This window comes from Hibiscus syriacus, unplaced genomic scaffold (assembly GCF_006381635.1).
Source record: "Hibiscus syriacus cultivar Baekdansim isolate YM2019G1 unplaced genomic scaffold, ASM638163v2 tig00113722_pilon, whole genome shotgun sequence".
Classification (NCBI taxonomy): Eukaryota; Viridiplantae; Streptophyta; class Magnoliopsida; order Malvales; family Malvaceae; genus Hibiscus; species Hibiscus syriacus.
The window spans coordinates 310,773-327,233 of record NW_024063469.1 but is presented as its reverse complement, the minus strand read 5'-3'; the positions used below and the strand labels follow the sequence as shown (position 1 = coordinate 327,233).

Genomic DNA, 16,461 nt, shown 5'->3' with positions numbered 1-16,461 from the left:
AGTAATGGAAAACAATTTAAGTGAGTAGATTAACCCTAAAGTTATGTCAATACCTGAATGGTATAGATATTACTGGAATACGTGTTCGTCTTCTCAAGTTTGACTCGATGATAGCTTAGCTCAACTCTGGATCACATTCAGTACTAAGAATTGGACGTTTGTTCGACAAATCAACCACGAAGACCAAATCGAATGGAACGGAAGTACTATATGTGTCTGAAATTCAGGAACGTTTGAATTACTCTGGAAAATCCCGAAGTAACTGGAATGGACATGACTGTTAAATGAACTAGGTAACCTCAATGACTGAGGATTAAGTAAGTGAATTGGATAACTCTGGAAATTCTGATGAGTTTATAAGATGTATTGTCCTTATGGAACATGAACTACAAATCAAGCATGTTCATATTTCATGATATCGTGGAAGCTTGGAAATGAAATAAATACCATTGTAAGATCTATTCAGTGATGATTCTGAAGATGATCTATGGACAAGAATTTGTTGTATTAAAGAGTAAATACCCTGGAAGGAAAATGAATTGACCAGTCGACATAGATTATTAAGATTCTGAATCTTCGTTCTCAAGTTTTTTGATTATCCGATCAATTGACATGGATGTAAAGGATTCTGAATACCCTTCTGATTATGTACAACTTCTGAAAATTGTCCGAATAAGATATGATCCTGATAATTCACATTCTAAATAACTGATGATTTAGTCAGTTAATGAACTTTTCCAATAGTATTTCTAACTTCCGATATTTTATCTGTATACTGAAGATCCGTATTTCTCTTCCTGATAAGATTATCTTGTACCTCTGAATAATATCTGTAAACTCTGGTGTGTTGCCTAATCATATAAATATTTTATCTGATTTCTGACTTGAATTCTGTTCTGATACATGACCTGAATTCTGTTCTGATTTCTGATATGGATTCTGTTCTGATATCTGTTCTGAATTCTGTTTTGATTTCTGATATCTCCGTTTACCGATAGAGAAATGTTTTATCTGGGGGGTTTATTGTTGGAGGAAGATTATCTGCAGGCTTCTCAACTGTGTGCTCAGGGCCTCACTAGTTGTGCGGGGTGTATGGTTCCGGGGAACCTACACAAACATATTGTGAAAGGATGGGGGTGTATATATATATGTTTTAAAATAAAAATATGTATCTTTTTACTGGTTTTACGGGAACACACTAGAAAACCTATTCTGATCTCTTGAACCTAGACATCTGAAATATTTCCATCTGAAATGAATATTATCTGTTACTACCTGCGATATCAATGGATCTCAGCTCAACTAAATAAATCTGTAGATGTTCAGAAATAATAAGGATATGTACGTTTATCTGTATCTTCACGTTCTTCAGCATCATCTGTAGTTCTATATTACTGAGCTTTTCGAAGCTCACTCTATTACTCACTTTTTCAGGTTAAAAGAATTGTACTAGTGCATCTGTCGACTATAGTAGGGGAGTTCTTCCGGCGTTGTTGCAGAGTATGGTACATGTGATTAGGGGGCATGTAATTGTATTTTGATTTATATACGAGTCTGGAAATCTGTTTTATTTTTAAATAGCGACAACTGATTTTATTAGTTTACATGTATTGTTAAAAAGTTTTAATTTTTTTTCTATTTTTACAGTGGGTCGCTCCGGTGGCCCAAATGTGACACCCCGGATCGGATCTGGTTACCGCATCAGGCTGGGGGGTTACAAAAATTATTAAAAAGTGTTACATTATTTTAACACGTGAATTATACAAATATAAAATAATAAAGTTGATAAAAATTTCATAACACACTTTATTTTAGTTTATTATAAGAATATAATGTTATTATATATTGAATATCATTTAAATTTTTAAAAATTCACAAAAAATATTACTATAATCAATAGCACACAAAAGTGTCATTGAAATAAAAATATGCTTAACGTTAATTGAAGCCTTAAAAGATTTGGTAAAAAAATTAGTATAGCCCTGAATATTTTTTGCACTAAAAAATTAATCTAATCATTTGACGAATGAAATTAAACGTTGACTGTCACGAAGCTTATATGTAGGGATGGCAAAAAAAACCGAACCCGACGGGGAAAACCGAAAATCGAATTAAACGGGTCGGGTTCGGGGATGATAAACGGGGACGGGGACGGGGAAACCCTGATTTTTTTAAATAGGGACGGGGACGGGGACAGGGACGGGTTTGGTAATCCCCGCCCCGATTACCCGAATACCCGGCCCGATACCCGGGTATTCAAACTTAATTTGTTTCAGTCAAACAACCCAATAATGTGAAATATTTTGTTATTTATTTTTGAACTTGGGCTGCAAGGTAATTCAAATTTAAAGGGTCAAACTCAAACAGGCCAATAATGTAAAACCCGGGTTAAGGCTCTCAGCACCATCAGTCATCACATTTTCTTCTGTCTTTCATATTTTCTCGAGATCTTTTTAGGGTTTCACTCTGCCGCAACTTTTGTTTATGGTGCATTTTCTCTTCTCAGATTTTCTTATTCATCACTGTTTTGATATTATTATTGTTATAATTCATGCATTCTTGGTGGATGTTAAATAATGTTCATACTTTTAATCAACTCTTAATTAATGTCTGTTAGGCTGTTAGCTCTTTTTCATTTCAAATCTGGTATAGTAACTCCTCTAATGAAGACTTGCAGAGGAAACCCCAATGAATGCCAAAATCAGTAACCCAAATATAAATACCACCAAACTCTTTATTGAAGCTAAAGTCTTTGTTCTACCCTTGTTCAAGAAAATGGTGTCTCTGTAAATCACACAACATATTAACATTTGATGTGAAATATTTCGCGATAGTAAGCTACATGTTGCTGCATCTTTCTGTTGCAGTTTCTTAGAATATATTGTTGCTGCAGGATTGGTTCTGAAATAGATGGTCGGAAAGCGTGCAACATTCTTCATGCTGCTGGGCCTTCGAAGGTTTTTTTTCTCTATTTCCCTCTGTGCATTTTGTACCTGTTCAAGGCTTAGAACTTTCTGCATGAAAACCTATTACCTGTTACATTGTTTGCTCTTGTCATTCTACGCCTAGTGCAAGGCTGAGGATTTTTTTTCTTCTTTTTTCTTTGTTTTAACCTTAAAAAAAAGAAATGTAATATTTTTTTGATAAGAAGGAAATGTAATATAAATTGGGCAGATTTTCCATGCCTTTTCCTTAATTCAAAATATTCTAGCAACACTAACAGATTAAAAGCTAAAAACAAGTTGGGTTTTGATAGGATGTAACTCTGCTTTAAGCCTCATATCCTTAAGTTTGGAACTTTGAACTGAAAATAAGAAAGGAATTTTGCCTACTCGTATGTGTGTAGACGTAGAGACACAAAAGATGATATTAGTCCATTGTTCTCAAATGGATTCTGTATATTGTATTCTAAGAAGATATTAGTCCATCACATTTGATCGATGATAACTGGGAGATGCAAAGCCGAATAATGAGGTACTTTAAACTTACATTTGCTAGCTAAGTACTAAATATAAGAACTAAATTGATTCTAATTACTTATTTACTAGGTTTATATACGTGCCTTGTCCTCATACTGCTGAAGTTCTTGCTGATGTGTTGTATGAATCTCTATGTGATTGGAACATTGATAGAAAAATATCTACAGTTACAGTTGATAATTGTAGCACAAATGATCTGATGATTCATTTATTATTAGACAAGTTGTCTTTGAACTCGTTGATTTTAGGAGGAGAGTTATTTCATATGAGATGTTGTGCACACATCTTGAACTTGATAGTTCAAGATGGTTTATCTGTTATTGGGGATGGAATTGAGAGAATTAAGGATAGTGTTTATTTTTGGAGTGCAACACAAAAAAGAATAGAAAAGTTTGAAGAAGCGGCTCGTCACTTGACAATTGATTGCTCAAAACAATTGTCTCTTGATTGTAAAACACGTTGGAACTCGAAATATTTGATGTTGAGTGTTGCTATAGTGTACAAGGATGTTTTCAAACGTTTAAAGCAACGAGAAGCACAATATAGAAGTTTACCTACAGATAGAGATTGGGAGTTAGCTTCAAGTATTTGTGGAAAATTGCAACTGTTTTATAAGGTGACTTTGATGTTTTCGGGTACCAAGTATCCTACGGCTAATGTATTTTTCCCATCCATATGTGAGATAAGAATTACATTAAGTAAGTGGAGTGAAGATCGAGATGAAGTGATAAAAGCAATGGGGGAGAGGATGCTTGTTAAGTTTGATAAATACTGGTCAGTTATACATGGAGTTATGGGAGTTGTAGTTGTATTAGATCCAAGATACAAGTTCAAAATGATGGAGTATGCTTTCCCGAAGATTTATGGTTTTGAAAAGTCTGATGTTGAAATTGTAAAACTAAAGGTGCTTGTGTCTCGTTTGTTTCAAGATTATGAAACTTGTAATTATGAAAGTTCACGGAATCGGGATGTTGATTTAAGTCGCAACACTAGTGACATGGAGGTTCAGGTGGAGGGGGGGTTTTTCAACGACTATTTTACATTCGTTGAAGATGATAATCATACAGGTATCACTATATGAGTTTGTTTTATTTATCTTTTGATTGTTTTATTTATGTTTTAAATGTATAAAATTATTATTGTAGGTATCATGTCGGAGCTTGATCATTATCTTCAAGAGAAAGTAAGGACACAAAATTCAGAGCTTGATATTTTGTCTTGGTGGAAAACAAATGGTTTCAAGTATCCAACATTACAAAAAATTGCCCGAGACATATTAGCAATTCCAATATCCACTGTTGCGTCTGAGTCTGCCTTTAGTACAAGTGGTAGATTGGTGAGTCCTCATCGGAGTCGTCTTCATCCAAAGACGTTGGAAGCGCTAATGTGTGCCCAAAGTTGGTTAATAAATGAAATAAGAGGTAATCAATCATTTCTTTTACTTATAAGTTTATTTTTTTCAATTGTATTGTTGATATGATATGTTATATAAATTAATAAATACAACAACTTGTTCACAAGAGTCCGAAGCATATTGTAAAAGCATCGAATATGATCGTGATGATGGTGACGAGGTACTAAATTGATATACAAGTTATACGTGACATCATTAACTTTTTTATATAAATTTTGGTGACTTATAATTTTTGTCTAATTGTAGCAATTGGGGGTCACAACTGTTTGATGACGGTGGTAGCGTCAAGCCCTTCATTGAGTGGCTTTAGAATGTCGAGTCTGAGTCGGAGGAGTGATTCACATTTATCATGCTTTATTGTTAATTTTATTTCAATCATTTGAGGTCACAACAACGAAGTGCTCTTTGTTATTTTAGTGTGTTTTTCTTCATATTAAGACTACATTTCCCTTTGTTTTTATATTTTGATTTGAGTTTGTTGTTTTCTTCATTTAATTTCCCAACCATTCTTCCATTATTTTACTATAAGATTCCTGAAATCACATAAGAAAATTCTATTAATTAAGAAAAAGGAAACTTAAGACAAACCCGACCTCGTCCCTGCTCCTGAATTTCTTTCTGAAATATTTGTTCACTATCTCCAATATCAATCAATTTTTCAATTGTTTGTACATTGCTGAACAATCAGATATGTGCCAAATATGATGGAGAATTATTCATAATATCAGTTGGCCTTGTACCCGTCACTGGAAATCATGACATCCAGTAAAGAAGATTATTAGCTCCCTGTAATATACTACTCACCCAATTTTGGTTTGTGTTTCGATTCCGTTTAACTTGTTTTAAATTTACTGAAATATTAAATTATTTTAATTTGATACAATTTTGAAGTATTAAATTACCCGTTTAAATAACCGTTTATGCTAAACGGGGATACCCGTTTCCCCGCAGTTTTACCCGAATACCCGATTGGGATCCCCGTTTAAATCCTTGCGGGTTTTTAAGCAGGGACGGGTATGGGTTTTTTAAACGGGGATGGGGACGGGGGGACCAATACCTGGCCCGAACCCGGCCTGTTGCCATTCCTACTTATATGACAGTTCACAAGCTCACATGAAAATCTACAATATTTATGTGACAATTTATGATAATATTGTGGTAGCACATGATGGATGATGATGTAGTAGATGGGCTTAATTGATTTTTTTTTGCTAAGTTTGATGTTAGAATTGATTTTTTTAGAAAGTTTGAGTACTTATTTATTTTACAAAAATTAATAATTTATTTAAATTAAAAATATATTATATAAACCATTATTATGATATTCAATACATTAAATATAAAATGCTAAATCATTAATTTATTAAAAAAATTCAATTTAAAGACTATATTGAGTGTAAAAAACATTCAGGGATCATATTTTTTTTGAAAACTTTAAGGGTTATAGGTACCATTAGATAAAAAAATTATTGTTAGAAACAATTGAACCTGTATAAGTTAAGTTAAAAACCTATATCTCATGTTTTCTTATTTTTCAAATTTCAAAAATAATTTTAATGAAAATATTGAAAAGATCTATTTTATGTTTTTCATTTTTTCACCTAATTTTGTTTTTACTTTTTAGAAATCATTTTTCAATTGTACAATCAAACACGTTTTCTTCAATGTTTTATATTTTCTAAGAAAACGAAAATAAAAACAACATATATTTTCTAAAATCAAATAGATCATTAATATTTTAACTTTTTTTTATAGAAAATAACTTCTTTTATTCAAATAAACTCTGAATTTAACTTATTTAAATTTAACACATTAAGGACAAAATAGACCATACTCAAAAGAATAGAACTTAACATTTCTATAAATATAAAAATAAATATTATCTTCTCGAATGAATGAACATTCATGAACCATAATTCATGACTAAATTATTTTACAAAAAAGATAATGAAAGAGGAAAAATAATATTTCTACATAAGAGAAAAGTAATGTTTCCATCAAAACCATGCAATATCATACTAGAATAATAAATATTAGGTACTTATGGAATTTTTTTTTATAAATGGATTTTACATTTGTTATTAGAAATTATTATTGAGAAGAAAAAAAAAAGAATTGTTAATTTGGTTGTTGCTTTCCAATCAACTTATTCGTACTTAATTTATTATTTGTAAATAGAACTTCATTCACTGTAGGTATATACTTTTCATGATTCTGAATTGCATCCTTTCTGATTCCATTTGCAGGAATGCGAGAGACAATTAGCTGCTAAAGAAGCTTCACTGCCTCATGAGCCAGCAGCCAATGAGCATAATGATGTAACCCTTCTTGTGCGAATGCCAGATGGCAGTCGCCGGTGGCGCAGATTTCTGATGTCTGATAGGCTGCAGGTAACCGTGCAAAGAAGAATCAATTGAGTCACCTCTCTTTGTGCATGCTTAATGTTAGACCTGACTTTGATTGTGTTTCGCAGTCCCTATATGACTTCATAGATATTAGTAGAGGGTTCAAGCCAGGAACTTATAGACTGGTAAATTCTCATCCCGAGTCCATCCTATCATTTGAGTTGGATGGGTGATTTATTTTTCAGCATTGGTCGAAAATATTCCCTACTTACTTCCTGCAAGGAATATATATAATAGCATTCTAATTACAACATCTGCTGCACAGGTAAGGCCATACCCAAGGCGTGCTTTTGGCGATGGGGAGAGAAATTTGACACTAAATGAACTAGGGCTAACAAGCAAACATGAAGCCTTATTTCTGGAGTTGATGTGAAGAAGTAAAAACATCTTAATCCCTACACGTTTATAGTAGAAAATTATTGGGAAAATCTTTTAGTTTTATTGAAACATGAATTTCATGAAGGGTTGGCTGGTGCTATTTGGTTGATTAAACTTCAGGGTAGGATAATATGACCCGACAATGGTCAGTCTTATTGTCCTTTTTGTTGGTGGTGGTTTTCTATTGATTAAAAGAGGATGATGCAGTTATGGATGGAGGGTGCGTCTCTGCTTTCCTTGTATCCTTTGAGCTTTATATTCATTTGTTGGTTGGTCCTATACCCAAACCAAACCCCTACAGAAGCATATTCTAGTTATAATAGGGAATAGTCCCTTATATTTTCAGTCTGATCGATTTTGGTCACCAATTTCAAAATTAAGGGGGAATAGTCCCTAAACTTATCGATCCGTTCAATTATAGTTCCTAACATTATCGATCTATTCGATTTTAGTCCCTCATTCGTTCACTTTCGTTATATTTTAGCCCCTCAGCCTTGTTAGGGGCTTAAACAAAATGGGGTTAACAAAAATTAATGGTTGAGGGACTAAAATCGAAAGGATCGATAACGTTAGGGATCATTTCCTATTAATTTTTAAATTGATGACCAAAGTCGATCATGCCCTAAACATAAGGGACTATCTGCATAGTTTACCCATATTTTTATTTTCACTTTTATGTTATCTAAATAATGGACTGGTAAAGAGACCTTTTAACTAAAACATTAATGCCTACTTATAGCTAAAAGAGGCTAAGATGTCAAGAAAATGTTAATTTTCATAAGACGATAAAAGTGTAGGACACGGAATGTATATAGTTGAGGTATGACCGTACGAGAGCTGGTGATCCAACGGCTAAATGAATGGGTATCAGCCATTAGGAGACAAGCACGTGTACATCATCAGCACTCTCTAAATTATACAAATAAATAATAATAGTACAACTAAAGAAAGAAAATAAAGGACCGCGCAACAAACTCCCTAACGGTCATATTTCAGCGACAACACCCCAACGGTTTCAAAGGGGTATTATTCACCTTGGTAATTTTTGGCTGAGATCAAAAGCTCAGAAACCAAAAAAAGGGAAAGCGATGATGGAGACGTGAAGAGGGTAAAAGAGGTGAGTATTTACTAGTAAGGTGTATACATACAGTAGTAGTATACCATAGTAGTAGGTGTAGTAGAAAGAGTTAAATCAACAACATGAACCCAGAGAAATACTAATAGGTTTCAATAAACACTTTAGTTGGTTTTCTCTGGTTGTGAGCTTCGAGGGGATATGTTTCATTTGTTGGTTGGTCGTTTAGTTTGATTTCAGAGCTGGGTAGTTTGGGTTCTGCTTCAGTTAGCATGGAGTTTTTGCAAACATCAAAAGCTGAGATGGGTTTCAATGTTTTTCAGGATATCAAGTCCAGGTTTGTGTTTCTATGCAATTTTGCTTCCAATTTTCATGTCTTTTACACTATTCATCATACCCTTTTCGAATGAGTTTTGTTTTTAATGTTTGGGAATCCGGTGATTGTTTTGTGGTACATGTTTTAGTGTAGTTCTTAACAATCTTTTCATTCATTCTGGGCTGGGATTCTTTTCCTTTTTAATTCTTCATTGTATACACGCATATTGTTCATATAGGAACACTTGCATTTCCGATATTCGTTGATTCGTTTCTGTATTTTTTTTAAAAAAAATCGGATTCCTTCTTATTTTGGTTCTTGAAAATCACACACTCTCTTATAATTTGTCCGTCTCTCTGGATTTAGTTGTCCAAGTATACATGCAAACTTTCATGTGAACATATAACATTTTATACATCAACAAGAGAGACAAAAACTCATACACCGCATAAAACTTGTACAAACAAATAGAGACAGGGAAAGAAAATAGAGAAAACGATCTGGGGGTGAGTGAATTGAAAGCAAAAAAAAGAAAGAAAAAATAGCAAGGTTGTAGAGAAATGTTGGCAGGGTGTTCTAGTTCAACATTGCTGTCACCTAGGCATAGATTGAGGAGTGAATCGTCTGCACAGTTTCAAGCTTGCCATTTCCCAACTTCGATGAGCACACAGAGACTGGACTTGCCATGTAGTTTTTCTCGCAAGGACACTGCTTCAAGGTCACAGCCCATTAGGCCTGTTGGCCTTTCAGTAGAGAAACCGATTGAATCCAAGACCGGCGGTTGTTCTCTCAAGCAGAATATCCGGCTGCCACCATTGACTATTGCCGCGCAGAATCCATTCCAAGGACGGGGAGAGATCAAGGATGAGCTTTGGGAGAAAGGGAAATGTTTGAAGAGGTTTGCCGAGGGTTTCATTGATGAGTCAGTCATTAACAGGGCCAAGAGGAAAAAGGGTAGCTGTCATAATCAGATTTCGGGTGATATTGATGAAGGTGGTGGAGATAGTTTGAGTTTGGCTGCAGATTTTTGGTTTCAACCAGGTTTTAATCGACAAAGTGCTCCTCAAGTTCGTTTCTCTCTGACTTGTTCAGGGGATGAAGAAAGGTCGTGTTTTATGCCTAGTGAAGTGATTTCACCGCCTTTGCCATCGTCTAACAATCCTTGGACCGAATCAGTAATAACTGATATCACTGATGTTGGGGAAAAAGATGTAGAGACAACCCACAGGCCGGTAAAGGAAGCTTCGGGATCGAGTACTTCTTCGGAGAGTCATAGTATGGGACTTCGGTTAAACGAACAAGCCACAGAATATGAAGTGGGCAACGGGTCAGGGAATCCTCGCCGGCATGAGGGTGCTGGTATGGGTGCTTATGAGGAGGAGAACAACCACGAGGAGCATCAGGGGTTCGAGCTTGTTCACTTACTTACAGCTTGCGTTGAAGCAATTGGATCAAACAACATTGCAGCAATCAATCATTTTATAGCTAAGTTGGGTGATCTTGCTTCTCCAAGAGGAAGTGCTATAAGCCGCCTAACTGCTTACTATACTGAAGCTTTGGCTCTTCGAGTCACGAGGCTTTGGCCTCACATTTTTCACATCACAACTCCTCGTGAGCTTGATTGGGTCGATGACGACAATGGTGCCACATTGAGGCTCTTGAATCAGATAAGTCCAATTCCGAAATTTGTTCACTTCACATCAAATGAGATATTGTTGAGAGCCTTTGAAGGGAAAGACAGGGTTCACATAATAGATTTCGACATCAAGCAAGGGCTTCAGTGGCCTAGTTTGTTCCAGAGTTTAGCTGCAAGGACTAATCCACCAAGCCATGTTAGAGTTACCGGGATTGGTGAGTCAAAGCAAGAATTGAATGAAACGGGATACAGGCTCTCGGGATTTGCCGAGGTATTGAATTTGCCTTTCGAGTTCCATCCAGTTGTGGACCGGTTAGAAGATATAAGGTTATGGATGCTTCATGTAAAGGAGAAAGAAACTGTAGCTGTGAACTGTGCGTTCCAATTGCACAAGACACTTTATGATGGAAATGGAGGAGCTCTGAGGGACTTCTTGGGACTTATTCGTAGCACGAATCCTACGGTGGTCATCATGGCCGAGCAAGAAGCTGAACATAATGTACTCAGCTTAGAAGCAAGGGTAGCCAATTCATTGAGATACTACTCAGCCATTTTTGACTCGATTGATTCAAGCCTTCCCATGGAGAGTCCAGTTAGGATCAAAGTAGAGGAGACGTTTGCAAGGGAAATCCGGAGCATAATTGCTTGTGAAGGAAGAGACAGGGTCGAAAGGCACGAGATTTTCGAGAAGTGGAGGAAGTTGATGGAGGAAGGAAGGTTCCGATGCATGGGAATTACAGAGAGAGAAGTGGGGCAGAGCCAATTGCTGCTAAAGATGTACTCTAGTGAGAAGTACAAAGTGAAGAAGGAAGGGCAAGATGGAGGGGCGCTGACTCTAAGTTGGTTAGATCAGCCACTATATTCAGTCTCAGCTTGGACACCCATTGATGTTGCAGGCAGCTCATCCTCATTTCCTCAGCCAAGGGATTCTTTGTAGGAAGAGAAATCGCTCATTATTCTTTCATTCTTTTGTTGCATACAGAAACTTCATACATACCGATTCATTTGTTTCAAGGACAGATTTTTTTAGATCAGTTAATTTGCTGTTCATTCTTTGATTCTTGTTGTAAGTTTATCAGAAGTTGAAAATTTATCTTCATATAAAGGATTTCATTGATTTGTGTTCGTTCTCCGTTCCTTGCTCTGGTTTTCTCTTTATCTTTACCCATTCGCTTTACTTGTAAAGAATTTCATTGATTACTTAACGTAAATCATATCTACTTAAATTCCATTCCTGTTTCAATTTCGAAGATTATAAATTAAATTTCAATTTGTATTTGCAATTTTTTTAAAATTGAGGTTTGTGATTAGGATTGTAAATGAATCGAGTCGAATTCGAGTATTGTTTAGCTCAACTCGATTAAAAACATTAAAATTAAGTTCGATTCAACTCAAAAACTTGAGAGCTTAAAATTGTCAAGCTCGATTCGAACTCAAAATAAAAAATTGAAACTCGACTCAACTCGAAAGCTTGCAAGCTTAAGATTTTTAAGCACCACTTGAAATCAAAAATTGAAACTTGACTCGAACTCGAGCCTTAAGTACATGAAAATCTTATATTGTATTTTTTATACAATAACATATAAATGTTAATATTATTAATAATTGAATTTAGAAAATCTAAAATTTTAATATGTTTTTTCGAGATGTTCACAATTTTTTTGAGTCGAGTATCAAATAACTTGTTTCGACTCGTTAAGAATTCGAGTCAAATCTAATCTATTTGGATAAAACTTGGGCTTTTAAAAATAAAATAGGATTGAGCTCAAGGTTAAACCTTTTTTAAAGGAGCGTTTTGTATGTATTAAATATCTTACTACATAGAAAATAAGACAAGCGATAGAAGCCTCGTTAAAAAACTTCCTTAGACCTAGTTGGAGGAAAAAGAGTGCACTCTAACGACGCCAATTAACAAGGCGAAACCAATACTCGATCCATCATGGGCAGCCACGATCACCCTAGTGTCGCAACAATGGGCCACTACATTCACAGACTATGAAACTCTCACGACCAGGACCTTAAAATGATGCCTAAAGCCATGGGGAGTATCAACCCAAAACTCTAACTAATCATTGACCTCAACAAAGGTTCTACGTCAAACAACACAACCAAACAAGGGGATAGAGGTCTTAGCATGAAAACCAGTCACCCAAAAGCAAATTAATTCCAAGCACTCAGCAATGTGACAAGCGACCCAAATGCAACTGCATCATGGACTAGCCAAGAAACGCAGCCCAAGAATAATTTTAGCCAAGTTAACCACAATCAAATGCGAATCAAAAGCAGCACCCATGCCTACAGCCAAGCTCGAGCGAAAACTCAATAATAATTACAAAAGTCGGTGCTTTAAATGAAAACCACCCTGATCCTCCATTGCCATCTACGAATCCTTTTGGGTGAGAGTACGATTCAAGAAACCCTTTTGGAACTAAGAAAACAAGTCTTATTAGACGTAAACCAACAGGGAACTCTTTTAGATCATTGACTAAATGGCACCGGAAGGATTTTGAGCGAAGTCCAAGATCGAAGGGGCTGACAGCGACCATTTACATTTACACCAGTGACCAATTCTCAGCAGCATCGAATCGAACATTTGAAATTCATTCCAGCATTTGTCATTGAATACCACGTCATTTCTGCATAGCCAAATAGTCAACAAAGTTCCACAATAAATCAATTTCCACAGAGGCTTACATGATCTTCGAACCGGTAAGAAGTCTCATAGTAGTAACCAATCCTTTGTATTTCCTGGTATTACCACCCTCAAGTTAAAAAAGGAGCACCACCTTTGCCATAGGTTCCACATAATCACACAATGACAAAAAAGGTGGTTTACCGACTCAAGCTCTCTATGACAGAAGACACAGAAGTGAAGGTAAATTCGAAATCCCACGCATCGCCAATTCCACAAATGTTGGCACTCATTGTTAAACAACATTCCAAATGAAGCATTCAACTTTTGGAGGAGCTAAGTTAATCCAAACTGTTTACCACAAATGTTTTTCCTCATTACCATCCTCCACCATTTTAAGGAAGTAAATTTTGGGGAAATAGGTCCCATTTGGCGACTCATTCCATCTCAAATAATCCATAGCGGCACACTCTTCAATGGCTTTATTTAAAGTATTTAGGAACTCAAATCCACAAACTTATTTCCCACTCAAAGAGCCATATGTGTAACTCAATGTTCCAAACCCAAAGGCCATTTAACTTTGAAACAAACTCAGCAACTGACCCTACTTTTCGAACAACTATAGAGTAAATGCGAGGATATGAAAGTTTTAAAGATGAGACATCGGTCCTGTTGCGGAAGACGGCTATCGGATAGAGCAAAATCGCAACTGATAATTTGAGAAAATAAAAATGAAGATAAAAGAGACACAAAATTTACGTGGAAAACCCCTAAAATTTAGGGTAAAAACCACGGGCAACGGTAGAAGAATTTCACTATGAGAATATAGGAATTACAACCTCTCTCGATCTACCAAGGAGAAAACAATGATAATTCTCTCTTGATAAAAAAGGAGAAAACAACTCTCAAGAAACTCTCTAAATTCTCTCTAGTATTGGAAGAAAGCTAGAATGCCTTGGGATGATTTTGAAGCTAAATGAGCTAGGGTATTTATAGTTGAAACTTAAGGACTAATCTTATAAATACCCTAAAGTTTAGTGACTAAAGTTTATAATTTACTCATTTAATTTTGACATTGTTGCACCTAATTTTGACATTGCAATATTAGGTGCCTAACTTGAACCAATTTTCTGCACATTTCAACAATCTCCCACTTGAAGATTTGATTGGAACAATCATATCTTCACACCATTCTTTCTATCTTGTACCATCATGTTGCTTACGTCTCTGACAGGCCACAAGAGGATCGCCACCAGGTAAATTTATCAGCGTTGATCGCCTTCGTCATGAAATCTGCTATGTTGTCTTTGGTATGGATCTTCTGCATATCTACTGTCCCTTCTTCCACCTTTTAACAAATGAAATTATACTGAACTTGTATGTGTTTTGTCCTTGAATGAAATGCTGGATTCCTTGCTAGATGCAAGGCGCTTTGACTGTCACAAAATAGAGAGACATACTCTTGATTGTGCCCAAGCTCCTCCAATAGCATCTTCAACCAAATTGCTTCTTTACTGGCTTGTGTAGCTGCTACATATTCTGCTTCTGTTGTTGGCGTAGCCACAACTGACTGCAATTTTGAAACCCAGCTTACAACTCCACCAGCAACTTTGAACACATATCCTGTAGTAGATTTGCTTTTATCCAAATCCCCTGCATAGTCAAAATCTACATACCCATTGATTAGTAAGTTTGATCCTCCGTAACATAATGCAACATTTGAGGTCCCTTTGATGTATCTCAGGATCCTCTTTACTGTATTCCAATGCTCTTTGCCTGGATTCGCCATGTACCGACTAACCACTCCCACTGCTTGTGGAATGTCTGGTCTTGTGCATATCATAGCGAACATCAAACTTCCCACTGCTGATGCATACGGTACTCGAGACATCTCCATCCTCTCTTCTTCACTGCTAGGACTCATACTGGAAGATAATTTGAAGTTAATAGGAAGAGGAGTAGAAATTGGCTTACAATCTTGCATGCTGAATCGTGACAAGATCTTCTTCAAATAATTCTTTTGTGAAAGCCAAATCTTCCTATTACTTCTGTCTCGGTGAATTTACATCCCTGGAATCTTGTTTGCTGATCCCAAGTCCTTCATTTCAAATTCCCTAGCCAGTTGTGCCTTCAATTCTTCAATATGATCTTTGTTGGGTCATGCAACCAACATATCATCCACATACAACAGCAAAATAACAAAATCGTTATCACCAGACCTCTTGAAATAAGCACAAGGGTCAGCATTAAGTCTGTTGTATCCAAGGCACATAATGAAGGAATCAAATTTCTTATACCAACACCTCGACGCCTGCTTTAGACCGTACATAGATTTGTTCAACCTGCAAACCAAGTTCTTCTTTTCTTTTTCTTCAAAACCTTCATGCTGGAGCATATAAGTTTCTTCTTCAAGATTTCCATGAAGAAAAGTTGTTTTAACATCTAGCTGCTCTAGATGTAAGTCCAATGTAGCACACATTGCCAAAACTACTCGAACTATTGTTAGTCGAACCACAGGAGAAAATATTTCATTGAAATCAATATCTTCTTTTTGAGCATATCCTTTGACCACCAGTCTTGCACGATACCTCTAAACTTGATCGTCACCATTTCGCTTGATTTTGAAGACCCATTTGTTACCAATTTGACTTCCTTCCTTGTGGTAGTGGTACAAGGTCCCATGTATTATTTTTATAAAGGGCTTCGATTTCTTCTTGCATTGCCATCATCCACAGTGAAGCATCTGAGCTGTTTATTACCTCCTGGTATGTTGATGGCTCACCGTCCTCTGTTAAAAGACAATATGCAATATTACCTTCTATAACATAATCTGAGTGCCAATTGGGACGTCTTCTCACACGATCTGATTGACGAGTTGTTGGAGCTTCAGAACTCTCTGGTTCTTGTTCATCATTTGTTGGTTCTGCTTCAGAAGAATCTCCTTCTTCAAACTCTTTTTCCACATGTATCTGAGTAGTCTCTGACTTTTCAGCGCTATCATTGTCTTCTTTTCTTTGTAGTTTATCTTCTACAAAGATAACATCTCTACTAATGATCACTTTGCGGGCAGTGGGATCCCACAAGCGATACCCCTTTACTCCATCACCATACCCCAAGAATTTGCAT

At 36.0% G+C, this 16,461-nt stretch overlaps 1 protein-coding gene across 1 annotated transcript; it reads left to right on the top strand.

Moving 5' to 3' along the window:
• The first annotated feature begins 9,411 nt into the window (after nucleotides 1-9,411).
• On the top strand, nucleotides 9,412-11,700 carry LOC120187065 (scarecrow-like protein 28). Its single transcript, XM_039190860.1, has one exon. It carries the CDS (start codon nucleotides 9,628-9,630, stop codon nucleotides 11,638-11,640), a length of 2,013 nt encoding a protein of 670 aa, XP_039046791.1. The 5' UTR covers nucleotides 9,412-9,627; the 3' UTR covers nucleotides 11,641-11,700.
• The last annotated feature ends 4,761 nt before the right edge of the window (nucleotides 11,701-16,461 follow it).